The sequence below is a fragment of the Podarcis bocagei genome (genome assembly GCF_964188305.1).
Source record: "Podarcis bocagei genome assembly, chromosome: 1".
Classification (NCBI taxonomy): domain Eukaryota; kingdom Metazoa; phylum Chordata; class Lepidosauria; order Squamata; family Lacertidae; genus Podarcis; species Podarcis bocagei.
In genome coordinates, this window is record NC_138125.1 from 12,335,507 (window position 1) to 12,363,181 (window position 27,675).

The window sequence follows — 27,675 nt, forward strand, 5'->3', positions numbered from 1 at the left end:
AACACTGGATGTGAGTGCAACACCCCTGTCTGCCAACAACTGCCAGAGGCACAATCAACTTAATGTTTGGGAACTCTCCTCTCCCAGAGCTGTTCCAGGATTCTGCAGAACTGGGAATGGTTGTCTTATGAAAACAAAAGTCAAGTCTGCTTGTTTGCACACTTCTTTAGACTCTATGGCACAGTGCCCTTTGCGTGCTAACAAAGATAAGGTGAAACCACTCTCTTGGAATATTGTTACTATTTTATTACAGTGGTACCTCGGGTTAAAGGGACACGGGTGGCGCTGTGGGTTAAACCACAGAGCCCAGGACTTGCCTATCAGAAGGTCAGCGGTTCGAATGCCCGTGACGGGGTGAGCTCCCGTTGTTCGGTCCCAGCTTCTGCCAACCTAGCAGTTTGAAAGCAAGTCAAACTGTAAGTAGATAAATAGGTACCGCTCTGGCGGGAAGGTAAACGGCATTTCCGTGTGCTGCTCTGGTTCGCCAGAAGCGGCTTAGTCATGCTGGCCACATGACCCGGAAGCTGTACGCCGGCTCCCTCAGCCAATAAAGAGAGGTGAGCGCCGCAACCCCAGTGTCGGCCACAACTGGACCTAATGGTCAGGGGTCCCTTTACCTTTATCTTACCTCGTGTTAAGAACTTAATTTGTTCTGGAGGTCCATTCTTAACCTGAAACTGTTCTTAACCTGAAGCACCACTTTAGCTAATGGAGCCTCCTGCCGCCGCCACACCACTGCTGCACGATTTCTGTTCTCTTCCTGAAGCAAAGTTCTTAACCCGAGGTACTATTTCTGGGTTAGCGGAGTCTGTAACCTGAAGCATCTGTAACCCGAGGTACCACTGTATTTGTTAAACTTACCTTAAAATGGCTTCCAAGCAACACCAAAAATAAACAAGCGCTGGAAGGGTGCTTCTATGCTCTCTCTATTATGAATTGGTTTCTAAAAGTCTTATTTATAGCGACATCAGAGAAACTAGCCCACCAAGGCTGGGTTCTCAGATGGGACTTTGCGGCTATCTGGTGTTTTTTTTAAAGCTTATTTAGCGACGTAGTCACACAGATGATGAACGCCGTCCAAATATGATAGCATCTGGTGCTGCTTTGGATTATACAAGTTTTTGACCCATTGTTTATGTCTTATCTTAGAACACTGCAGCATTGCCTCTTTTGTACAAGTTTCTTTCAATATTTTTATCCCTTTTGTCTCCTCAACTTATACCTGTCCATACTCGATTGTTGCTGTGTTTTTTCTTTTCTTGAATTTCTGGACTACTCTGTCCTGTTGGTTATACCATTAATATATTTAAAAAATTAAAAAAAATAAACAAGCACACATCACAAATAGCTTCTGGCCCAGCTACTGCTTTCAGCCTTTTAGTGTCTGGGACCGCCACATCTTTGAGGCTTCCTCTTCCCATATGACCCCTCCCCTCAAATCAAGAATGCCCTCAAGTTTTCTGCTTTGTTTGCCATCATTGCGGGAGGTAGAGACAGGCAGCGCAAGAAGCAAGGCATTCCCAGTCACTGCCCCAGGGTTGTGGGATAGTCTGCCAGAAGATGTCTGCTGGAGCATGCTCTTGCTAGCCTTCAGGAGGGGCTGCAAAACCCAGCTTTCAAGGAAGGCTTTCAGATGCAGTTGTTGAATAATGTTTCTATTTATGGCTTCTAATCTTCCTGGTGTCTTGCCCTGTTTTGTGGACTTTGTTTATTTGTTGTGAGCAGCTTCGAGCCTAGGTGGGGCTGGGTGGAAAACCCCTAAGTCTGAATGTGCTTACCAACTCCAGGTGGAAGACAAGCCCCTTTACCTCTGTTGCAAAGTGAGTCTGTCTGATTCAGGTGCATACTTGCCTTCCAATGAGCTGGGCTATCTGTCGCAATTAGCATAGGGAAAATATTGCTGTGAGTTTGTGGGTACCGGACCCCTCTCATCTCTGGATCAGGCAAGTGTTGGAATTTAATCAAGCCAAGCTATCTTCCCATGGTGAGCCATTAAGGGAGATTAGAATTATATAATTGTAGAGTTGGCAGGGACCCAAAGGGTTTTCTAATCCAACCCCCTGCAATTCAGGAATCTCAGCTAAAGCATACATGGCCATCCAACCTCTGCTTTAAAACCTCTAAGGAAGAAGACTCTACAACAGACTTCCTCAAACTTGGCCCTCCATATGTTTTTGGCCTACAGCTCCCATGATCCCTAGCTAGTAGGAACAGTGGTCAGGGATGATGGGAATTGTAGTCTCAAAACATCTGGAGGGCCGAGTTTTAGGAAGCCTGCTCTACAACCTCCTAAGGAAGACTGTTCCACTGTTGAACAGCTCTTTCCGTCAGAAAGTTCTTCCTGATGTTTAGTCAGAATATCTTTTTTGTAACTTGAAGCCAACAAACTGAAACTCATTCCAGATAAGACTGGGGGAGACTTTGCTTTTTGAAAAAGCTTATTTTTCTCCCCTATGTCACCAGCTGCCTCCTTCTTCTTCTTTCTTCTTTTCTTTTCACCCTGAGTTCTTCCTTCTTCAAAGTCCATGACACCTTTGGTTAAGGCTGTTCTCCAGTTGGAGCGCTCTCAGGCCATTGTTTCCCAGTTGTCAGTGTTTATACTACATTTTTTTAGATTTGCTTTGAGAACATCTTTAAACCTCTTTTGTTGTCTACCAGTATTTTGCTTTCCATTCTTGAGTTTGGAGTAGAGTAGTTGCTTTGGAAGACGATAATCAGGTATCCGAACAACATGACCAGTCCAACAAAGTTGATGTTGAAGAATCATTGCTTTCCCTCCTATGTAACCAGCTGCCGCCTGAATTCAGGCACACCCCTCCTCCCATGGCTGCCTTTCCCAACTGCGGCTGCCTCCACGTTAGGGTGTGGAGCCCCCCAAAGGGCAGGGCTGAGAGTGGTCACTCTGATGCCCCATTGTGTGGGACAACCCTGGACGATTGATTAAACAATCCATGGCCTTTTAAACTGGGATGTGGTGTTCTTGTTTGTTATTGTGTCATGCATTTTTGTGTTTTTATATTGTAAGCTATCCCTGTGATGCTCAAATGAAGGGCAGTGTAGAGATGGAGATGATGATGATGATAGGCTCAGTGCAAGGTGGCCAATGGGTGGCGCCCTGTCCCTCAACAGGTAAAGCCAGAGTTTGGAGAAGAGAGTTTTTGGAGCGGTGATGTGACTGAGAAGCACAGCATAAACGGAATCTACATTGGGTGACCAGATTAAGGTTAAAAGATTTTCCCCCCAATGAATCCGGGGACACTTTTCAACTTCAATGGATTTTGTATGGGGACTGATTTGTAAATCCGGGGACTGTCCCTGGGAAACGGGGATGTCTGAGAACCTTAGACCAGATGCATGAGAGAGAAAGAGCAGGGCTCCTGTATCTTTAATAAAAGCGTAGAAGAGGGAATTTCAGGAGGTGTCGTTTGCAGTTCACCTACTGAAATTCTATCTTCTGCACAACTGTTAAAGGTGCAGCAGCCCTGGTCTGTTGACCACCTGGTACCCTTAAGGTGACTGGAAAGAAGCCTATACCTCATTTAAGCAATGCTGGAAAATGCAAATACAGTGGTACCTCTGGTTGTGAACGGGATCCGTTCCAGAGCCCCGTTCGCAACCTGAGCAGAACGCAACCCACGTGTGCGCGGGTCGCGATTCACCGCTTCTGCGCATGCGTGTGACATCATTTTGAGTGTCTGCGCATGCGCAAGCGGCGAAACCCGGAAGTAACCCTTTCCGGTACTTCCGGGTCGCTGCGGGACGCAACCTGAAAAGTTTTAACCCGAAGCGTTTTTAACCCGAGGTATGACTGTATCATTGCATATGCTTTACCAATGGACTGGCTAGATCTAGCAATTCTGTTCCTTTTAAGAATTGAAAGCGGAGTTGTCGTCTCAAATGGGGCTTTTTCTTGCACATCACTGAGGTGATGCGAGGAACCACCAAGGATAGTTCCTCCTTCCGTGTTGCTCTTTGGGGTGGTTCAGACTGGCATGCACACTGCACGGCTCCTCAACAGCTAAATGTAGAGACATCACCTGTTCTCCAAGAATTCTCAAAGATAATAGACAAAGGCTCTGAAATTACATCCGCAAGCTCCTTTGGTACACTTGGATGCAGCTCATCAAGCCCTGGAGATCTGCTGTGCTGGTGTTTTCTTGGCAGGGATCTCCTAACATCAGGAAGCATTCAAAACTGTGAGACACATGCAAAACATTCTAAAGTGATACGGGTCATTTTACCACCCCAGCACTCTACCACCCCGTTCTTCCTCAGGTGTGGAGATCTAGGTCTGAGAAATGGTGGTGTTTGAGACTGTGAACTTACATGACATTTAATATGTGATGGAACATTCGTTCTTCCCTGCAAATCACGGATGACAGGTCTTCTTAACAGCTGTTAGCCATGATAAAATTAATCAGAAGAAATGTTATGCTTCTAAATACAAGTTGCTGGGGGTAGGGGTCATATAATCATAGAAGTACAGAGTTGGAAGGGACCATGAGGATCATCTAGTCCAACCCTTGCAGCTGCATATTGGTGTTATCAGCACCTTCACACTCTGCTTGTGAACTTCTCATATCTCAGGGTTAGGATCTTTTTTGTTTCGGATATTTATCTCCACTTCACCCGTCAGGCCAGCTTTGACTGGTGGGTGGGGCTATGCCCCTGTCAGTCACCTGGTGTCAGGAGACTGGTAGGTGGGAAGTCCTGCCCATCTGTCATAGAATCACAGAGTTGGAAGAGACCACAAGAGCCATCGAGTCCAACCCCCTGCCAAGCAGGAAACACCATCAGAGCACTCCTGACATATGGTTGTCAAGCCTCTGCTTAAAGACCTCGAAAGAAGGAGACTCCACCACACTCCTTGGCAGCAAATTCCACTGTCGAACAGCTCTTACTGTCAGGAAGTTCTTCCTAATGTTTAGGTGGAATCTTCTTTCTTGTAGTTTGGATCCATTGCTCCGTGTCTGCTTCTCTGGAGCAGCAGAAAACAACCTTTCTCCCTCCTCTATGTGACATCCTTTTATATATTTGAACATGGCTATCATATCACCCCTTAACCTCCTCTTCTCCAGGTTAAACATGCCCAGCTCCCTTAGCCGTTCCTCATAAGGCATCGTTTCCAGGCCTTTGACCATTTTGGTTGCCCTCCTCTGGACACGTTCCAGTTTGTCAGTGTCCTTCTTGAACTGTGGTGCCCAGAACTGGACACAGTACTCCAGGTGAGGTCTGACCAGAGCAGAATACAGTGGCACTATTACTTCCCTTGATCTAGATGCTATACTCCTATTGATGCAGCCCAGAATTGCATTGGCTTTTTTAGCTGCCGCTTTTTTAGCTGTCAAAGTTCATCTGCAGGTTGGGGTCAGCTTCAGCAGTGCGTCCCCTGCAGGCAGGGGTCAGCAAACTTTTTCAGCCGTGGGCCGGTCCACCGTCCCTCGGACCATGTGGTGGGCCGGACTATATTTTGGAAAGAAAAATATGAACGAATTCCTATGCCCAACAAACAACCCAGAGATGCATTTTAAATAAAAGGACGCATTCTTCTCATGTAAAAACACACTGATTACCAGACAATCCATGGGCCGGATTGAGAAGACGATTGGGCCGCATCCGGCCCACGGGCCTTAAGTTGCCTACCCCTGCCTGCAGGCAGCACCCTGGTGAAGCTGCACCCAGCAGGATTCAACCCTACGCATCAGGTGATGTCACCCAGGTATATCAACTGACTGGCAGGGGTGTGTGGCCTGGGGAAATCTGCCATCCCAATTCCAGCCACCCTGCGGGGAAACAGGATGCTGCACTAAATGGACCATTTTAGAGTGATCTAACAGTGTTGCTCTTAAATTCTTACCTGGCCCTTAAGTGATGGGCATGTGTGAACTGGCTCTCATTGCAGAAGTATTCTTGTCCTTCGCCCAGCCACTCTATTTATCACCAATAGGTAATGAAAGTTTACCCGTGAACTATTGTTGTCCTCTTTCATAGCATCCTGTCTACTCCAAATTTAACACATGCACACGGAAACACCGAAACTCACCATCCTTTTAAGCATATGTTTTGCAGGTTCACCATTGGGGAGAGGGAGAGGGCCGCTCGCTATGTTATGTAAGACATAATTTAAAATCTGGGGCTTGGTAGCATCTGTCCATTTTGTATTGATTTTTGCAGAGGACTGGAGGGAGGTGAAAGGTCCTCGTGATTTTTGTAAGAAGGTCCTGTGAGAAAGTCTTCGGGGGAAATCTAAAGATTGTGTGTAAGCCTTGCCTTCCATTAACCCCCCGCTGTTGCTCTTCATCAAGTTATTTTAATGACTTTCAAAGCAAGTGAGCGGAAAATGGCTTCTCTGGAACCTTGAGGAGGCTGAGCTACTAAAACGGTTGTTGCTTTCAAAGTGAAACATACCAATAGGAGGATAGCTTGTTAAAAAGATTTTTGTGATTCTGTTTTAAAATACGGAGATATTTTAAATAAGGCATTATAGTTACAACTCCCACAAAAGTGAAAATCCTCACCTGCTAAATGCTCTATATTAGTGCTTCTCCTTCTGGTGGTTCCTTTTTCTCTTTTAAAAAAGCAAGAAGGCTTGGGAGGTTGCTACAGAGGAATAATATTCTGACCCTGGCAGTTTCTGTCTTCAGGTTTTACTGGAGAGGTTGGTTGCATATTCTTCAATTCCTCCAGGTTCCACTGGGGGAGTTAGTATAGAGCTTCTACTTGCTCATTTTCCTCTGCCTCCCCTATAAAATATCATCTCTCTTAGCCATTATTTTGAGTTGTGAATTGCACAGAGTGCTTTGGCGCACCAGTGTAGTAAACATGGCTAAATGGTGTTTATTTTAAGGTCTCTTTCTCCGCACTTACAGTCACACCGCTGCTTGCTTTCCCCTTTTCATAGAGGGAAGGGTTGGGCCAGGATTGACTGTGGATGTTTCGGTAGAAATCTGGCTCTTGCTGGAAGATTTTCCCCTTGGGAAATAGAAGTGGGGGACCCAACTCAGTGCACCCCAGTTTACTTGCAACTTCACAGAATTATTTTATGAGCATCATTCAGTCTTCGTTGTGCGGCATGTAGGAAGTGTTGGACTCTTCCCAGAATGCATAGCTGGGGCCTGTCTTTTTTATTATTTTTTAAGCAAATTAATTATTAGGGAAAGGGCCGTAGCTCAATGGTAGAGCATCTGTGGAAGATCCATGGCTGAATTCCCCTTTAGAAACCTCAGAGAGCCGCTACCAGCCAATGTAGATGGCACTCAGCTAGGTGGACCAAGTATTCTCACTCTGTATAAGGCAGCTCCCTATCTGCAATGCACTCTACATGGGGCTACCTTTGAAGGTGACCCGGAAACTACAACTAATCCAGACTGCGTCAGCTAGACTGGTGACTGGGAGTGGCCCCGAGACCATATAACACCAGTCTTGAAAGACCTACATTGGCTCCCAGTAAGTTTCTGAGCACAATTCAAAGTGTTGGTGCTGACCTTTAAAGCCCTAAACGGCCTCGGCCCAGTATACCCGAAGGAGCGTCTCCACCCCCATCATTCAGCCTGGACACTGAGATCCAGCTCCAAGGGCCTTCTGACGGTTCCCTCACTATGAGAAGCAAAGTTACAGGGAACCAGGCAGAGGGCCTTCTTGGTAGTGGCACCTGCCCTGTGGAACGCCCTCCCATCTGATTTCAAGGAAGTAAACAACTATCTGACTTTTAGAAGACAGCTGAAGGCAGCCCTGTTTAGGGAAGTTTCTAACGTTTGATGTTTTATCATGTTTTTAATATTCTGTTGGGAGCCGCACAAAGTGGCTAGGGAAACCCAGCCAGATGGGCGGGGTATAAATAATATTTTATTATTATTTTTATCATCCCTTATTTAAAAATGAGCCATATAACACTAAGTGGTATAACGTCCACCTTTCAGCTCTTTCTTTTACTGAAGCGCCAAGTTGCTCAAATCAATTTGTGCCAGTTCCAGTTGCCTCACATCTGCATCCCAGGTTATAACCTTAAATGCAGTTGCTGACCTAGCAGTAAACTGAAGGTAGCAGGAAAAGCCGTAGCTTTGACCCCTGAACCTATCAGCTTTCCTAGTGCCGGCGACATATCCTCCCCCCTTTCAGGTATCAAGTTCAGCATACTACTGTCTGCTTGCTTGAGGGAAAGAGTGGGCTTTATAGGCAGAATGCGATTGCTTTGGATGACAAAGCAATATATAGAGGCATTCTGTGCCTCCCTTCTAAGGAGCTTAAGATGGTATACTTGGTTTCCTTCCTTTCTGTTTTATCTTCACAGCAATCCCATAAGGAAGGTTAAACTGAGAGATAGTGACTGGCCCAAAGGCCACTTGTTTAGCTTTGTGGCTGCGTGGGGGATTTGAACCCAGGTCTCCCTCGCCCAAGCCTGACACTTTCTCTCCACTTCCACATGCTGGAAGAAATAACTCATCTGTTTAAAATTTGGCGGCATTGGTTGCCTCATCACAAAGTAAATCAAGAGTTTATAAAATCTAGGAGTAAAAGCTGTGTCAGTTTGTGCCTACATATCTAGCTCGTGATGCTGTCTTAACAATAAAGGGAAACTTTGCAGATTTTAACTTACCTGTCCTCGGAGCTGATGGGTTTGAAATAAGCATAGTGGCCTGGTCCCCTGTATCACATGAACAGCTGAAGAAGTGAATTCACTTCTCAAATGTTTGTTTTGCCTCCTAATGGGTAAAAACGACACCTTTTGAACAGTAAAACTATACTGCCATCACCATCTGGATGCAGTTTCATTACAGTCTCCTGCCAAAATATAACCCTCGCTTTGAAGCCTAAAATGGATACGGTTTGTAAAAATTACAGTGCGACTTTTGGGTTGTGTACCATTCTTGGGAGGGTGGGGGAGGTAGCTTCTACTCGTCCCCGGATTGGTTGGTTTAAATGTCTTTTTAGTTCAAGGTAGCCAACTTACAGCTGAGATACAAACGGGATTCATTCTTGGTGCCTGAAGCAGAAAATACCAATTAAACCCTCTTTGGTGGTATATCATAAATACAACAGCAAGTGAAAATAATAATGGCAGCCTTAAATCTGTTTACTGAGACTGGCCGCCTCACCATGCCCAATGGTAGAGCCGGCCATGATGCTTACCAACTCAGTGGAGGAGAGAGCTAGATGCAGAGGTGAGTGGGGTTTTTCTTATAGCAGCCTGATTCATCCATCCCCCCTGAATTTTGGGGTTGTCCTCAAACGCCTCAGAGCTCCCAATGGACACTGGGAAGCGCAGTATCACAGCTGAAGATAACAATCTCATCCAATTATTCAGTACCAACAGTCATCTGTTTACTGATCACATTCGCATCCCACTCTTCCTCCAAGGAGCTCAGGGTGGTATTATATGGGGATTATCCCATATTGCCCTCATGGAAACCCCGAGAAGTTTAGATTAGGTGGACAGGCAAGGTTGTCAAGAGAGGTAGGCAGATGTTTGAGCTCAGGGCCAAGTCTAGTGCTGCATCTGCCACACCAGACTTCCTCTCCATAGTTTTGGGAAACGTCTTTTGAAAGGGGAGCCATATTTTTCGCCCACTTCAGGGGGTGTTGGAATGCCATTCTTCTTGCAGCGGGGCGTAGAAAAGAGCTCAGTTCAGTTTGTTCCGTAGAAATCTGTGCAAGCCCAAACGTGCTGCCTCTGTTTTGCGATGTACAATTTATGTTGATAATTCCGATTTCACAATATCGCATGGAGAATAGACTTGTGTGCTTCCTTTCAAAATCCCCTCCTGGTTTTAAGCGGTGATTGGCACGGAAGGCGAAGCCTTGTTTTCTCTTCCTCGTTAATTCTGTTTACACGAAGGCCGTGCTCAAAGTGATGCCCTAAAACAGGGCTAATTGAAACAATGCAGGGGTGGAGGCATGCAAATGGAAATGCACACGAACGAATCGCGCCAAGTTCAGATTGACCTAGAGGTAAAGAGCGTGCCAGGGCATTGCCATAGTCACTGGAGATGTTAGCTGTTGACTTCACATGACAGTAGCCGGCATTAATAATGCAGCTAGCAAAAAGAAAAAAAATCCAATCCAACAACCCCAAATTATGAAATCTCCCGTCATCTTTTCTTGCAAACCACATGGATGTGAAATCAATTTCCATTAAGCTAAAATGGAAAATGGATAAACAAAGTGGGAGCGAAAAGTGCAGCAGACAAGGAGATGGTTCATGTCGAGAATGATGGTTAAGCATCTTCCTCTTGTTTTTGTGCGGCTAGCACAGCTTGGCTTAGGGAGAATTGGTTCATCCAGTCCAGAATGGGGACCCTGTCAGCACTGATAGTAGTCAAAGCTTTCCCAGCCTCCCTACCTGAGAGGTTTTTAACTGGAAATGCCAGGGGTTGAATCTGGGTCCACCTGAATGAAAAGCAAGTGTTTTGCTACTGAGCTTGGAGATAGTACGTGTTGCAGATCATTTTCAAATGTAGATAGCTCAGTTTGTTACATCCTGGTGCTGATAACACCAAGGTTGCAGGTTCGATCCCCATATGAACAGCTCCATATTGCTGCAATGCAAGGGGTTAGATTAGATGATCCTCGGGGTCCCTTCTAACTCTGATTCCTTTAACTAAAAACCTGATTGCCATAGAGGGCGCACCTTCATAAAGGTAAAGGGACCCCTGACCATTAGGTCCAGTCGTGACCGACTCTGGGGTTGTGGCGCTCATCTCGCTTTACTGGCCGAGGGAGCCGGAGTACAGCTTCCGGGTCATGTGGCCAGCATGACTAAGCCGCTTCTGGCGAACCAGAGCAGCGCACGGAAACGCCATTTACCTTCCCGCCAGAGCGGTACCTATTTATCTACTTGCACTCTGACGTGCTTCCGAACTGCTAGGTTGGCAGGAGCAGGGACCCAGCCAAGGGAGCTCACCCCATCATGGGGATTCAAACTGCCGACCTTCTGATCGGCAACTCCTAGGCTCTGTGGTTTAACCCACAGCCCCACCCACGTCCCTTTCCTTTAAAGATCTAATGGCAAGATCTTTTTCTGAGTTTATGCCGGTCAGTGGTAGTGGGGCGTAGTAATTTGCAGTCTTTTGGAGCAGGGCCTTCTCAGTTGTGGCATCCATGTCATGGCACCCTCTCCCTAAGTAGGCCAACCAGTTTAGGATTGCTTGGGGGTAACAGAGAGGTGGAAACATGTTTATTTAAACATGCCTTTGGAGATGGGTTACTACGAAAGAGATGCTGCCGGAGGCTTTCTGTTGTTTTAGCTATTTGCGCGCCGGGGGGCGGGGAGAGAACGTGCAAGCAAAACATGGATCCACTTGATTACATCACATTTAAATGTTCAAATGCACAAACTGGTTGCAGTAAGAGAAATAAACAAGCCTGTTGTTTACTTTGCAAACCCTGAAAAGTCGAGCAGTTCCTAATGAGGGGCTACGTTTTGCATCGGTGGAGGCTACTGTCACAGAGCAAGCCAGCAGTAAATCACACACTGCTCAAAGTTGGCGTTAACTCTTCATTAACAAAAACATGATCTTCCCAGACTTGGCTGAGTTTCAGGCCTAATGAGCACAGCTGCCCATCCCCGGCAGGTCTTACTCCCTGAATCAGTTGCCGAGACTGAAAATCCCCAACTCCCCACAGCCATCTAAGGCCCCTCCTCTTCAGTCTTTTTTCAGGCAATCAGAGACTGCACCTGCATGCAGCCTGCCACTGCTACACCCATTTCAGCCCTCTTCTGATTCTGGGAGACATGGGGGAGGGGAGCTTGTCTCAGCAGGAGGGGGAGACCCCCGTGACACTTACCCAGCCTGATTCATCTCTGCCTCTTGACCTCCCTCTTCCCACTTGCTTGCTTCAGTTTCTGATTCTGATTCTGGACTTCTCTCTACCACAGACTCTCCCAGCTCACTAAGCCCTGTTACCTCTTCAGCTTCCAATGTTTCCTCCTCCCAGTCTGCTCCCTCTTCTCCTTCTGACCACTCATTGTCATCCCACCACCACTTCCCGGCCTCTGAGCCTTCGTCCCTTGATGGTTCCCCAGCTGGTGCCTCCCACCATTCCTCTGTGCCCAGCCAGCCCATGACATCTACTGACTTGCTCCCCCATAAGTTGAGACACAAGCAAAGGGATCTTAATACTCTCGCTAACGTTTCTCAGTTGTTTCTCCCAAGTAAAAGGCAGAGGTTGGGATTCATAATAATGGTTGCAGTAGTTGCAGTTGTAGGGCTATGTTAGGGGCCCTACAAGAACCCCACACACACCAGTGGATTCCCGTTTGCCCATCTCTTCATCATACTATGAATATGCAGGTTTGTTGAACAGGAGAAAGATAAATCAGTGCCACGAACTTGCCCATTTCTTGATAAAAATCACTATAAGCACAGTTGGATTTATTGTTCTGCAAAGTACACAGAGTCATATAACCATTGGCAACTGTTTACCTGGAATTAATAATTAGCAGCCTTCATAGCGGACTCTTAGCAAAGAGCCAGGCATTTGGCACAATAGAAACTCGGCTGCATAGAGCCGAGTTCAAATTGCATTACACAAGGACAATGGCAGCAAATGGCAGTCATTTGAGTTTCTGCCACAGCAAACAATGGGATGCTGGACACTTTCATTTGTTTATTGCATTATTTATTTGGACAGGTGCAAGCTGGCCATGCAAAATTGAATCTTGCTCCTAGATATTCCTTTGCAAAGCTTTGTTGGACCAGTGCATAGGGATAAGCGAAAACATGCATATCCTAGCAGACTCTAAATCTATTTATGTCCTCATTATTGTAGATTAAACAGTCCACAAAAGTGGAAAGCTCTGTCTCTGTAGTATGCTACTAAATGAAACTGTTTGGGCCAGGTATAGTTATGAGTTTTCTGGAAAACATTCGAATTGGGAAATTTTCTGCAAATTTTTACATTACCTTATGCAAATTTGAATAGGATAATATACATTGGAAAGCTTCCAGCTTTCTTCATAAAATATTCTGAAGGCCTAGCTTACTGATTTAATCTAGCACGTATATTTTTCTTGTATTTGGTAAAGAAAGATTAGCACTTTGAAATTGTGCCAGGCTTATGTAACACAGAAAGCCTGCAATTTAACACAGGGATTATGTTCCAGGGATCGCACCTAAAGCCAAAATCGCATATAGTGAAAACACATTGGGTTCAATGGCAGGTGGGATTGCCAAAGTCTGTATTTGCACCCAAAAGTAATCTACTTGTGTTTTCTTCGCTGCTGCATGGAATAATGCATGAACCAGACCTTTGGGTTTAGTAAGTAAAGCATTTTAAACTAAATTAAGAGTGTGTGGTCTGTTCATTGGCAGAGGGATAGAGAGAGGTGGGGGCAAGAGCTTTAAAGCAGACTAAACGGGATTTGCAAAAGAGTTTAACAATTTATATTCCATGCTATACTGTTGCTTAATTCTGAGAGTGTTTTTAACCCTGCTGGGTGCTCTCTCCCGCTGGAGAGTGCAAATCCCCGCATTTTGAAAGAAAATGCACCCCCTTGCCTATCCAAGCCTATTTGGAAGGTTGTGGGGCTTTTGTGAACTACGTGGGATGGGGTGAATCTCTGCAGGGAGTCATCAGGCTTGAACCCCACATAGCATTCCCCCCCCCCAATGAAATCTCCTTATAGATTTGGTCGGTTTTAACTGCTTTTAGAGCTGCTTACATTTGAGGAGAGTTTCTCCTAGGATGAGCAACCACTTTGCAGTTAGCCCTGTGGAAATGTCATATAAACCAGCCATTGGACAAACAGTCCGTGTCAACAGCAGCAAAAAGCCTAGTTAAACTTCTAGAAGTTCAGAAGCTTATTATCCAAGGCAATGTTGCAGTCGCCTAATCCCCACCAACTGTTCTGTGTTCAGTTGCCCTGACAAATTCCGTATATAAGCCTTCAGGCCTGCCTTTGTTGTGTTGCATCTTCACCCACCCAGCGACTCAGTTTCATCCTTTTTCTTTTTCTCTCACCTGGCTTAAGGTTTTCAACATGCTGCCAAATGAGCCTTGTTCACACATTGCGACAATTTATTTATGTGAAGTATTTCTTAGCTGCTGTTCATCAAAAGATGAACCAGGGCGTTGTGCAAAAGTGTGAATGAAATTCTGCCTATGTACAGATACGATTTTAAACCAACAAATAAACATAACACAATGAAACAAGGAGCCTTTTGCCACCCGAGGCCCTTCTTCCCCTGCTTCCTCTGAGGGAGTTGAGCATGGTGGCAATGCAAGAATAGGCCTTTTCGGTGGTGGCTCCCCACTTGTACAGTGCTCTCTCCCGGAAAGCAAGCCTGGTGCTAAATGCTAAAATATTACTGTACATTCAGGCCTTGATCATTAATCTGAAGGGCAGTGAGTGAGCGGGTTTCGGCCTGTTTCGGTGCGCATTTTCTTAAAAGGATTTGCCCTTTTATAATTAATCTTGGATGAGCATGCTTAGCTGTTGTGCTTTATATGGGTTTTTTAAGCTTTATGTTGTAAGTTGCTTTGGAAAACTCCTTGGTGTGAAATGGCAAATAAATGAATAAAAACTCAAAGGCTGAAAAGAGGTTGTAGCGTAATTCCAGAAAATACAGGGGTAGCATGTGACTTATTTCCTTCATTCTCACAAGGACTAGATGGTGAGAAATGAAGCCTAGAGTAGGTACATGGCGTGTTTTATGTGCAACCATGATAAGGTGCAGGAACCTTGCCCTCTCTGGCCATTGGTCATCCAGCTGGGAATTTTTAAAGGAGACCAAGTAGGTCAACAGAAGCTAGGATGGTGGTTCTAGACCCCGTGAAGTCCAGTATCTCTCCCCCGGTGGCACCAGTTCCCCATCCTCACCCCCCAGCCCCAGCATTGCTTTCCCTTTACCACCATAGTTCTTGGCAAAATATTCTAAACTGATCAAATGTATTTATTGTAACCCTATTTCTATGCCACCTCTGTACCAAATACAAACAGCTTCCAACATAAGCTACAATAGCATTTAAACCATACACATGTATGGAACAATTGGTTGATTGGTTGATTGAAGACTAACACACTGTACTAATTGTTAGGGATGGCTTTTTTGTTTTGCAGAATGGCATTTCAAAGAAATGGGATTTCATGAGGACACATGACAGGTAAATTTTGCAGCATTTTTTTCTTTTACATATTCCTTCAACCAATCAGTTTTCTCTCTCATCTTATCTGTCTGTCTGTCTGTCTATCTATCTATCTATCCACTTAACAGTCATATAGCACTTCTGATTGTTCGCATTCATCATCCTTCGTATACCAAACCCTCTCAGGTGAGCCGGTTGTCCTATAAGGCCTGGCATTGAAACTAAGAGTTAGAGCGAGAGTATTGCTTAAGGACATTTGGTGAATTCACAGCAGAGGCAAAATTCAAACCAGAGATTTCCTGAATTATAGTTCAGTCTCTTAACCAGTTTGATCTAACCCATGCATCCATTTGGTTGTGTACAAACAGCAAATCTCTGTGAAAGGTCTGGCACTTATACCATCCTCTCAAAGGGGAACAGTGCATCAGGAAGGAGGTTTCAGCTAGACTAGAAGAGATTTATTTGTTTGGGTTTAGGGTGATATGTTGGTTTTAGCCATACAGGGAAATTCAAAACATGGCTATGCATTCAAGCATACCATCCACCCCCCCAATCTTCATTCTGACGCAGTACATTTTCTATATGAACCATTCCTCATTCCCCTCCTAATAGTTTGAATTGGCTTTCTGGGCCAAATCAGATGTGATATTAATAGACTAATAGATTGGGGCTGCATCACACGGAGAGGGTAAGTTTAACCCTTCCCGGCTACATTCCTATTGAAACCCCCCACGCTGCTGTTAGCCATATACTGTATTGAAAAAAAGCTTTCACCCGCCTCCCACGCATCTATTATTAAATTTCAAAAGCCCTGACGTGTTTCCAAGTGATGCATTTAGTGTCACGTCTAGTTTGACCCTTGGTTTAGACTGTTTGTATGCCCACAGAGGAAGGGAGTTCCAAAGACAGGGAACACACTTCAAAAACATCACTGTTCGGCTTGGAGAAGAGAGGCCAGTCTCCAGAGGTTTCCTTTGGGGGATTAGAGAGATCAGTGAATTGCTGGAAATGCAGTACTTCGCTACGCCTTGCTGTTCTCGAACATAATAACTTCATAAATTGTTTCTCCAGCATATAACACTTCATAAGTACTGCAGCTATGATACCTAGCAGCCTTTTAAAGGACGGATGGATTACAGAGAAAAGCTCACTAAATATGTTTTCTAGAAGGGCTGGGTGGGGTTATTTTTTTGCAATTATAGTTTTTAAAGGACTTTTTCACAGGACGTTTTTAAAATAGCTGCTTGCTGTTTTACACGATTGCATAAGGTGCACGTGTCACACCAGTCATCTCTGGTCACAAAACATTTGTTGCCTTCGCATGTGCAGCAGCTGTCATCCGGCAACTTTTTTTGTGACTACAGAGCACAGCATTCAACCGTGAGCATGCCAAGCCATCTTGCTCTGCGCTGCAGCCTTTATACCTTTGTAGGAATACAAAGGGCTTCTTCACCCCAGGCCCCTAAGTTTGTCATCCGGAACTGCTAATGCAGAGATCAGTTTTATTTTGGGGTAGAACTCGCTGTGGATGCCTCCTGCGCAGCAAGCCTCTTGCGTTCTTTTTTATTTATTTCTTGGCTTGACCAGTTCTCTGGTCCTTTCTCAAACGTGCAGCACGCATGGGGGTCACCCGATTTGCTTATCCTTGCAACATACCCAGATCCTTCAACCATTCCTCATAAGACTTGGTTTCCAGACGTTTGATCATCTTGGTTGCCCTCCTCTGCACACCTTCCAGCTTGTCAACATCCATCTTAAATTGTGGTGCCTGGAACTGGACACAGTATTCCTGGTGTGGTCTGACCAAGGCAGAATAGAGTAGGTAGGAAGTGAGAGCTGGACCATAAGGAAGGCTGATCACCGAAGAATTGATGCTTTTGAATAATGGTGCTGGAGGAGACTCTTGGGAGTCCCATGAAGATCAAACCTATCCATTCTGAAGGAAATCAGCCCTGAGTGCTCACTGGAAGGACAGATCCTGAAGCTGAGGCTCCAATACTTTGGCCACCTCATAAGAAGAGAAGACTCACTGGAAAAGACCCTGATGTTGGGGAAGATTGGAGGGCACAAGGAGAAGGGGACAACAGAGGATGAGATGGTTGGATAATGTTCTCAAATCTACCAGCTTGAGTTTGACCAAACTGCGGGAGGCAGTGGAAGGCGGGAGTGCCTGGTGTGCTCTGCTCCATGGGGTCACGAAGAGTCAGACAACTAAACAACAACAATCACTTCCTTGATCTGGATACTACTGTTGAGGCAACCTAGAATAGCACTAGCTTTCTTCTTCTTCTTCTTCTTCTTCTTCTTCTTCTTCTTCTTCTTCTTCTTTTTGCTGCTGCATCACACTGTTGACTCGTGTTAAGCTTGTGGTCCACCAAGACCCCTAGATCCTTTTCACATGTTGGAAGCAGCCAATTCCAGGCATTGGAGGAGGGATTGTGGGTGACGGGCAAACTGTTTTGGCCTCTAATACAGATGCCCCATGCACTGAACAAGCAACATAATGCTCACATATTAACTCAACTCCCTTGCATTACAAAGCTATACATGCCACCGGCATAGAAAACTCATGTTCATTTCATTGGCGCCTATGCAAAAGACGTTGCTCCTCTCGGTCAAATTGGCTGTGGCTAATGATGTTGAGATTTGAATTACTGAAACCATTGTACTACTTTTTTTACAGATTCATTCATTAGTCTTTCCACGTTGTTTACTCCTCTTTTCCTTTCCTTTTAAAAATCACAACTGGAGATCAGTTGCTTTTGCGGTCTCAGTTGTGACGCAGAGCATTAAGCTGTGGGACCATGCTAAAAGAAAGTTTCCTTTTTTAGTAGCGATGCATTAAGATCGCAAAATAAGATATTTTGAATGCGCTCATAATATTCTAAATTTAAGTAATCACTAAAGATAACAAGATTCCAAAACTACTTGGCCTTCAATCCCAGGTCCATGCATGTGGTAGAAACTACTAAGCATTTTTTTTAAAGAACCAAATTAGCCAATGTGAGCATATACTAGATCAGTCTTTCCCAAGATGGTGCCCTAGAAATGTTTTGGATGAAAACTGCCATTAGTACCAACCAGCACTGCTGTCATAGATAAATACATCTTTCTAAGGTAACATTCATAAGGTAGTTTTAAAGCACATGCCCACCTCTGAAGAATTCATATTGTAAACTGCTCCGTGCTCTGCCCTGTAATAAATAATAGTGTTGTTAACTGCAGTTTGTTAATGGTGCTGGGAGTGGTAGCTCTCTGACAGAGGCTGTGTGCGCTTATGCCCAAAGAATTCTGGGAATTGTAGGTTATCCTTTACAGAGCTACTCTTCCCCAGCACCCTTTAAATGTATGCAAATATGTCTCAAATGCATGTTATATATGCAGCTGAAAAGAAAGAACTCATAAGATCCCTTTACAGGTTTGGGAGGTCTGGGTCGCGCTTTTTTCACGTCAGCCCTCAGGCATAGCACCCTTAACCTTTGTGGGCTTAATGATCACGTACAGAAGAGTGCCCACAAAAACAAGGGGCAAGCCTCAGACTGAGGCAAGGTAAAGGGAGTTTTTGCAGAGTCAAAACGAGAGAGAAAAAAGAGTAACATGTTTCCATAAAAACTTCACGCTTTAAAGAATTCTAGGAACCTTCCCACACCTTTCAGGAAACCTGTAAATCAGAGCTTCCCAAACTTTTTTCATGTTGGTGACACACTTTTTAGAAGAGCAGTTGAGTTTTACTAGCAAACCGGAGGTTAACGGGTTAACCTCACCCGTTTCCAGCCCTGGGAGGAGCACGGGGAGCATTCACATGACATACCTGCACACTGTAGCTGACATATGTCACAACACACAGTTTGGAAAGCTCAGCTGTAGACCAACATATTTTATGTATCATGATTCTTGTTTTTGTTTTGTTTTTTAATTGCGACTTTTTGTATGCTGCCACAAAATACCAATTTTTTAAACTTTTGGAGTACTAAATTTAAACAACATCTGCACACAAAGGAAACCTTTTTGTTCTGTTTTTGTTACTGACGCTTCTCCTAGATCTCCTGCTGTCATACTGTAAGGCCAAAAGGTTCTGGGTGGCCTCCAAACCCCACCTAACGCTCCCACTATTTGTCAAACTGTGTGTTATGCAATTCACACAAGACCCTGCAAAATAGCCAGTGTGTGTGATAACCCACCTGGGAACTCAATTCATGTTGAAAGCATTGAATACACTGGGCCTGCAAGGTACACTCAGTTTACATATATGTGATCACTACCTTACATGGATGGAGGAATGAATAAATAACAAAAGGAGAGCAGGGGAAGCCTACCATTCCCCGTCCTCCATTGATTTATTCCCCCCACCTGTGCACCCAGCAGGTTTTCCTTGTTTACCGGGCTCTGGGAAGGTCACCAATAAGCTGCCAGAGCCCTCATGATGCCCTTCCCAGAGCCCTGTAACTGAACAAATCAGGCTTTTCTATCGGACATAGTGGGAGGTACCAACCGAAGTACCTCTCCATCATCATGCAATGGGATTTGGCAGCCCAGTAATTACACGAGCCAAAATGATAAAAAGCTCGAGTTGATCTTTGAGTAACGCTAAATATTTTCAACATATTCTGAATGGGGGGGGGGGGAGTTCAAAGGAGACCAAGCAAACATGCTGAATGAAAACCAAACAAGGGGAATTGTTACATGAATAACAAGAGGGAGGCTTGTTCATACCTGGGCCCTGAAGGCTTACAGGGAGACAAGAGTGCTCTTTATAAACATGTAAAGAGATCTTTAAAAACAGACAGGTATCAATTATCTTCCTTGGCCACCGCGAACAGAACAAGTAGACATCTGAAGCTGAAGACAGAACATTTCAGGTTAAACATTAAGAAAAAGCTTTTTGAACAAGCTGCGAAGGGATGTTGTGCAATCAACAGGGTTTGGAAGCTAGTCGAGTCTGGACTTGACACCTCTTTATCAAGGATGATGCAGGGAATAATGAATTTCATCCTGCCTTTGTCGAGAGGAATGAGCCAAAGAACCAAATATCTTTCAACTGAGATAACTATCTGATTTGTATGTATCACACGTTCATAATTATCCTTTGGACGGGACCTTAATTGGAACATAGGGAGCTGCCTTAAAATTAATCACATGCGGCTCTTGGGTCTTCTCAGCCTTTGGGCTTCCCCCAAGCCATGCCTCTCCCCAAGCCACACCCCTTTTCCCTAGGCCACACCCCAGCCCTGCCCCGCCCCACCCCACACACTTCTCAAGAGCTTTTGTCTGTCTGGAATGTGCCCCTGAAGCATGATGGTGCCTCTTGCCTGGAACCTGGAAGAATTGAGGTGTGCATTTATGGAACCATCTGCTTTTTGTGTGTGGCTGAGACAATGCCTCTTTGACAAAGGTGAGATTCTCATCCATTGCATCACAGGTTGGATGGAGGCTATCAAGTAACACAGCCTGTTGGGTTGGCCTTCCTATAGTTTATAAATTTATTTTCAATTAGAGTCCAGTCGTAAAGGCCAGGTCCCTTGGATTATTACACTGCTAACAAATTCAGGGGAATGGACTTTAAAGGCCAGCCATTGCCTGCGTGGCAAGTAAATCTGCAGAGCCATGCTGTTGCCGTAGATTTGGTTGGCATCAAAGCCCTGGCAATGACCACTCTTGGCAGATGTGGATGTGCAAAATTGTATCGTGGCACAAAAATATGGATGGGTGGAAGACTGAAATATGGATGGAAGATAGGGCAGTGCTTCCAGATTTCCGAAAGCTGAGAAATAGCGTATTTTTCGCTCTATAAGACACACTTTTCCCCTCCTAAAAAGTAAGGGGAAATGTGTGTGGGTCATGTGTGTGCTCTTCAGGGCAGGGGGACCCTTCATCCCGCTGCCCTGAAGAGGCTTTGCGCGGCTATCCCAGAAGCCAGAACAGCAAGAGGGATCTCTGCACAGCGATCCCTCTTGCTGTTCTGGCTTCTGGGATTCAGAATATTTTTTTTTCTTGTTTTCCTCCTCTAAAAACTAGGTGTGTCTTATAGTCTGGCGTGTCTTACAGAGCGAAAAATGCGGTACTCTTTTTTTCTGAATTAAAATGGGAAGCTTACTTCTCCTTACTCAAAATTCAAGCAGATGGATCAGGTAGTAGGTGATGGGAAGACCTTGTCTGAGGCACTGAAGAGCCACTTTCAGTCAGAGTAGACAACAGAATAGACAAATGAACAAATAAGACAACTACCATGTTCTTACTTTTTCATGGCACACGAGCGTGCCTCCGTGCACAGCTTAGGAACTACTCTTAGAGAGTGTTTAGGGTGTTTCGTCAACAGACCACATGAAAATCATTTCTGCCGAGGGTGTGCAGTGGTTCTTTGTTAGCCTGAATAATGAGGCAAACCAGGGTGAATTGAGTAATGATATCGTGTTCCTTGGATTGCACCATTAACAAGATGCCGTGAGTGGGATCAGGGACCCTCTAAACTTCCAAGTCACTTTGTGGCCTTGCTTTATCCAGAAAGTTAGATGCACAAACTTTTCTTCCATCCATTTTCTGAGAAGTTAAACCAGACTCATTGGGGAAACACTAGCGTTCCAAAGGGGAAGGAGTAAAGAGGAGAAGAAGGGATCTTTTGCTTTGATGGACTGGTCTAGTTTTTATCCCCGGTGAATTATTGTCACCCAAATAACAAATCTAATTGGAACACCACAGAGCAGATCCAAAAGAGACACAAGGTGAATCTTGCGTTCGCGGCGCACCCTTAGTTTCTAAAAAGCTGTCTCCAAATGCACTGCACAGATTGCAACCAGCAGGCAGCGGACCGGGTGTGCCATCGTGGCAACCAGTGCAAGTTGTTCTGTATGCCATCGCAGTTTTGGATTCCTTCAGGGTTAGGGTGTTAACGTAATGCATTGTGGGGGTGGCAAGACAGTTTTTACAAATAATCAAAGGTCATTGCAACACGTGTCGCAAGCGACACCCCCCCAAAAAAAGCTGAGTGAAGCTATAAGCACAATGGACTTCAAATTTTATTTAAATATTCCCTGCGCCTCCGCCTTAAAATGATTTGGAACAGTGAGGTCTCCTTGTCTTGCGGATCCTGGGATGTGGGCCAAAGTATCTCACACAGAGAGACAGTATATTGTACTTTAAAATGCTGTGACTGATGCGGTGTATTGTATACAAAATGTTGGCCCGACAGCCCACTTCCCTTTTTTGTTGTTGCTTAATTTCTTACACTCTATATTTTATCCATTATTACCCACGAACCCATGTTGCTGAGCGTCTGTTTGTTTTAAAAAATGTCCTTCGGCACCTCATTCTTTTATACGCTGATTAAATAAAACGCCGTAGGCAGCTCAAGCCAATGTAATAATCTGTAGCTGTAGTTTATGTTTCAAAGATAGATGCTTCTGGGATTGTTAATACGTCTTAAAAATTATTGCTACTCCTCATTCTCTTGCAAGGCTGATTGTTAAAGGAGCAGGGTTTGTTGCTTGTGGCATCACAAGGAATATCTTGCTAAAGTAACAACCCCCCCACCCCCCCAATTCACGCTGTTGTTGTTTTAACCCTCCAATGCACAAATGACCCTGTAGGTGTATAAATATATATACATATAAAAAAACCATTTCCTTTTGCTCTTCTTAGTTCACATTTCATGCATGTTTTGTACAATAAAGGGGTTCTGTGGTGTTTCAACAGATACATGGATACACATGCAATGTGAATGTTTAACTAGAAGAATTTTGGAATCATTTAGGCTTCAGTTAACATTAATGAGGGGCAGGAAACCACTGTAATTAAGTTATTGCAGGGGTTGCATTAAAATTTTTGATTTGTTTTTGGCATCCGTCTGTCTCAGGAAACACTGGAAGAGTGTGCCTTCAGGGGAGAGTTAAGAGTGCTTGCTTTGGGAGGAGAGACATGCTTTATTGCAGGTTATATTATAATTTTGATTATAGCATTGCTATTCCTACTTTATGTTGATGCAGGATTTCCGATAAGGAGGTGTTAACGCTTCAGTATTTTTTATCCATGTATCCAGAAGGTATTTAATGAAATGGAAAACTGCAGGAGGAAGGTATCAGGAGTCCATGGCCCAATCTTGAAGTGAAATGCCAACTATGCCCCCCTCCCCACTACTTTGCTGGATACAGTGATTTGATATATTGGTTTCTTGAGTAACTATGTTGTGCATAAACCATAGTTTCCTTTATTCAGATTAAAAAACAGGAAACCGTAGCTTGTTCTCTACAAACTGAATCGTTTAAACCAGAGTTTTCCAAACTCTGTGTCGTGACATGTTAGTGTGTCGGCTGTAGTGTGTAGGTGTGTGGCACGAACGCTCCCGGCGCTCCTCCCAGGGCTGGAAAGGGATTAGTTTAACTTCCGGTTTGTTGGTAAAACTGAATTACTGTGTCACAAAATGACTCATGTCTGAAAAGTGTGTCACCAACATGAAAAGTTTGGAAAGCTCTGGTTTAAGCTTTCTCCCTTCAAGTGTGGAGAAAGAGGGGGATTTGTTGTTCTGTTTGAATTAGGCCTCTAGTACCCCATATAAATTAAAATTGAGGTCCTTAAGACCCCAAATACCATCACTGTTATAAATTTACTCCTGCACAATAAATTACAAACCTCAATATAATCTCATAGCGTCAAACAGGAGTCATTGTCAAATATATCTGATACTGGGTTGTGGTATAAAAAAGAAAGGAGCCCTTTGACCACAACGTCAGGTTAGTAGTGTTTTGCATCACCGCAGAAAAGTTAAAATGTACTTGCCAAGTCTACGATTGTAATGCATTTTTAAAAAATGTACATTGCATGTTGAATTTCTTTTTTTGGGGGGTGTTGCAAAAACCATTTCTTTAGGGATAGCCTTTTAGACCTCTCTAATTATCTTCCTTTTCGAGGGGGAGAGCGTCCACTTGGCTATTAGTATGAAAGGCTGAGTGTTTTTGTCAAGAGCTTATGGCTTTGCGTCTCTGAGGGGCTGCATCTGAAGTAGCCATTTGGAATGGTAGTGGCCTTTGGTGGGGGGAGTGAGATGCAGCACGCTTTGAAGGAGCTCTCAATGAGCCAACGAAAGATTGTGCAGGCGTGCCCACATTTAATCCAGGGCCTGCCTGCATTAATGGTTAAAGCTCTGGGAAAGGAAAGGGGTTGCACCAGAAAATAATCAAAAGGCTGTAGCTTTAGTGCAACAGCCCTGGAGTGGAGTGGCTGTATTTTCTCTTGCCTAAGCCGCTTGATCTGCCTGCCTGATTAAAGGACGTTAATGTCACTCCATTTATCACATTGAACGTTTATAGTGTGTTGTTCTTAGTAGCCTTCTTCAAAAACTGTGCATTGGTTGTAGTTGAGAAGTTAGTGAATCTCTGTTTTGCTTTTTACCAGTTCCCTTTCCCCCTGGCTTTTCTCCATTTGAGTCGCCACTCAACCAACTCGGTGCTTCTACAATCTCAACACTTGAGAGTTTGTGTAAAGGACTGTTTTAGCTCTACATCCAGTTTTATCCTGAGACGAAGGCTGTAGTCCTAACCTGTGAATAAGCACCATTGAATTCAGTAATACTTCTGAGTAGACAAGGTTAGGACTGTGCTGCAACTGGTCGTCGTCCCCACCACCAGTAATTCAGTAGCTTATAAAGATACAACTGTCTCATTCAGATTTCTTTTTCTGGCAATGGTTTCTGTTAATGAGATCCTCTGATGTTTGGGTGGAACATCCTCAAGCAGAGGGTAAGAAAATGAAATTCGATGAAACTGTCATACATTGGGTTGCAGGTAACTCCTGCCTGCTGCTGTTGCCAAGAGTGCTTGCAAAATCAAGATCCAAGTCAAGGGAGGTTGTGGGCAAAGTTTGCAGAGTTCTAATGACAAACCTAGACAGCATCTTAAAAAGCAGAGACATCACCTAGCCAACAAAGGTCCATATAGTTAAAGCTATGGTTTTCCCAGTAGTGATGTATGGAAGTGAGAGCTGGACCATAAAGAAGGCTGATTGCCAAAGAATTGATGCTTTTGAATGATGGTGCTGGAGGAGACTCTTGAGAGTCCCATGGACTGCAAGAAGATCAGACCTCTCCATTCTGAAGGAAATCAGCCCTGAGTTCTCTCTGGAAGGACAGATCCTGAAGCTGAGACTCCAATATTTTGGCCACCTCATGAGAAGAGAAGACTCCCTGGAAAAGACCCTGATGTTGGGAAAGATGGAGGGCACAAGGAGAAGGGGACGGCAGAGGATGAGATGGTTGGACAGTGTTCTCGAAGCTACCAGCATGAGTTTGACCAAACTGCGGGAGGCAGTGGAAGGCAGGAGTGCCTGGCGTGCTCTGGTCCATGGGGTCACGAAGAGTCAGACACGACTAAATGACTAAACAACAACAACAAAGTGAGATGCACTGATTCTTCATCTGTGCTGGAAAAGAATGGATATGAAGTCTGGGCAGCATCAGGTCAATCACAAGGGCCCATCTGAAACTTGCAGGAAGCAATGTCAAAGGCTTGCTGAGGTCACTAGCTAATATGGGGGTGCAGGTAGCGCTATGGTCTAAACCATCAAGCCTCTTGGGCTTGCCAGCTGGAAGGTTGGCGGTTCAAATCCATGCAACGGGGTGAGCTCCCATTGCTCTGTCCCAGCTCCTGCCCAGCCTAGCAGTTTGAAAGCATACCAGTGTGAGTAGATAAATAGGTATCACTGCATTGGGAAGGTAAACAGCATTTTCAGGCACTCTGGCACTCGTCACAGTGTTCTGTACACCAGAAGTAGTTTAGTCATGCTGGCCACATGATCCGGAAAAGCTGTCTGCGGACAAACGCCGGCTCCCTTGGCCTGAAGCGAGATGAGCTCCCCACCCCTTAGTTGATTTCGACTGGACTTAAGCAGGGGTCCTTTACTTTTACCATTACTAGCTAAAATGGAATCTGCCCACCCATGAGACTGGAAAGGAGTAAGAATTGAAGAAGGGAACAAAAGTCGAGCATCAGTGATAGGACACAGACACACAAAGCAAGACAAAGCAGGGAGAGCTGTGCTGCGCCTCCCAGCTGATCAACCCCCAAATGGTCACCCGAATGTGCCTTCCAAAGCTTGCTAGAGCGAGGAACAGAGAGCAGCACTGCGCCCCCAAAGCCGACCTGTAAACGTGCCTTGGAATAGATCACTCACGGAAGCTGGCAGAGAGGCTGTCAACACTGCCCACTGTACCAAGCCCAGAAGGAACGGCAGCCAACACGGGGAGCAGAAGAGATCCAACGGAGGAGATCCACGAGCAAGGAAAAACAGGAGCTGTTAAATAATTATCTAGGGGATAAGGGTCCATCAAGAAAGACCTGGTTATGTTTAGAATGATACCGCATAGGGAAATGTTCCCTGATACCAAGATGAGGGATTCTATGGAATACAGATAGAATTGATAAGAATAATAATCTGTTGTGACCTTGACGGAAGCGTACAATAGATGAGCCGCCTTGTGTTTTTGCTCATCTTCCTCTTTTTTTCTTTTTCTCCTCCTCCTCCTTTTTCTTTCCTTTTCCTTTTTTCTTTTTTCTTTCCCATAATGGCTTATGTTGTATGCCATGTACTTGGAATTTTTTTGTAGTTTTTTAGCTTTTTCATTATTATTATTATTATTAGTAAGGATTTTTCTTTTGTAATTTTGGTTGTTTATATTTACAGTGGTACCTCGGGTTACATACGCTTCAGGTTACAGACTCTGCTAACCCAGAAATAGTACCTCGGGTTAAGAACTTTGCTTCAGGATGAGAACAGAAATCGTGCTCCAGCAGCGCGGCAGCAGCAGGAGGCCCCATTAGCTAAAGTGGTGCTTCAGGTTAAGAACAGTTTCAGGTTAAGAACAGACCTCCAGAACAAATTAAGTACTTAACCCGAGGTACCACTTTATCTGTATTTGTTTAAAGCAAAATAAAAGTATATTTTTGTTTGTTTTAAAAACAGGAGCTGGTGAGAGAGGAAAGAGGAGATCTCCCGGCTGTTTCCCATTTAAACTGAGCGGGCCACACCTCCAGACCAACCGGGTTGGTCAGCCTGGGAGTGACACAGCCGGAGCCCCCCATTCGCACAAGGCTGACCACACACCTGCACACATGAAGGGGTCGTGAGTGCCCACAACCCCACCTTCTCCTTAAGGCGGAAGTGGCTTTGCTCAGGGAGCAATTGGCTGTCTCAGAGGGTGGAGCATTGCAAGATGACAATGCCGTCGTATCACAAACCCTTGATGAGCAGCATAGTTTCTGGAACAAAGTTCCCAGACAAGCACTCAGTCAGGGTCAAATCTGCTGGTTCAAGCTTTGGGATCCCTGACTCAGTGACTCGAGCAATTGCAGTTCTCCTCTGAGCTCTCTGGTGCGAGCACTGATCTCCTGAGTATGCAGGATTCATGGGGGGGAGGAGGAGTTGCCCCGGCCAAAGGGATAGTCTCTTGACTTGAACGGGCGAGCCTTTGCAAGTGAGGGAGCAGTATATGCAGGTCAGAGGCACCCTCACTTCCCAAGGAGTTTTCTCTTCCCATCGGCTCTTTCTGTAGTCTCTCAGCATCCCAATGGACCCGAAACAAAGTTTTGTTGACTGCATTCTCCAGGG

The 27,675-nt window shown here is 44.9% G+C and overlaps 1 protein-coding gene across 1 annotated transcript in view; it reads left to right on the forward strand.

The window, feature by feature from the left end:
- The window catches only part of NUDT14 (nudix hydrolase 14), a 53,129-nt gene that overhangs the window by 8,262 nt on the left and 17,192 nt on the right, over positions 1–27,675 (forward strand). Inside the window, exon 2 of the mRNA XM_081193764.1 lies at positions 15,059–15,102. Within this exon, the coding sequence (XP_081049890.1) occupies positions 15,059–15,102 (44 nt within the window). The remainder of the gene's footprint in view (positions 1–15,058; positions 15,103–27,675) is intronic.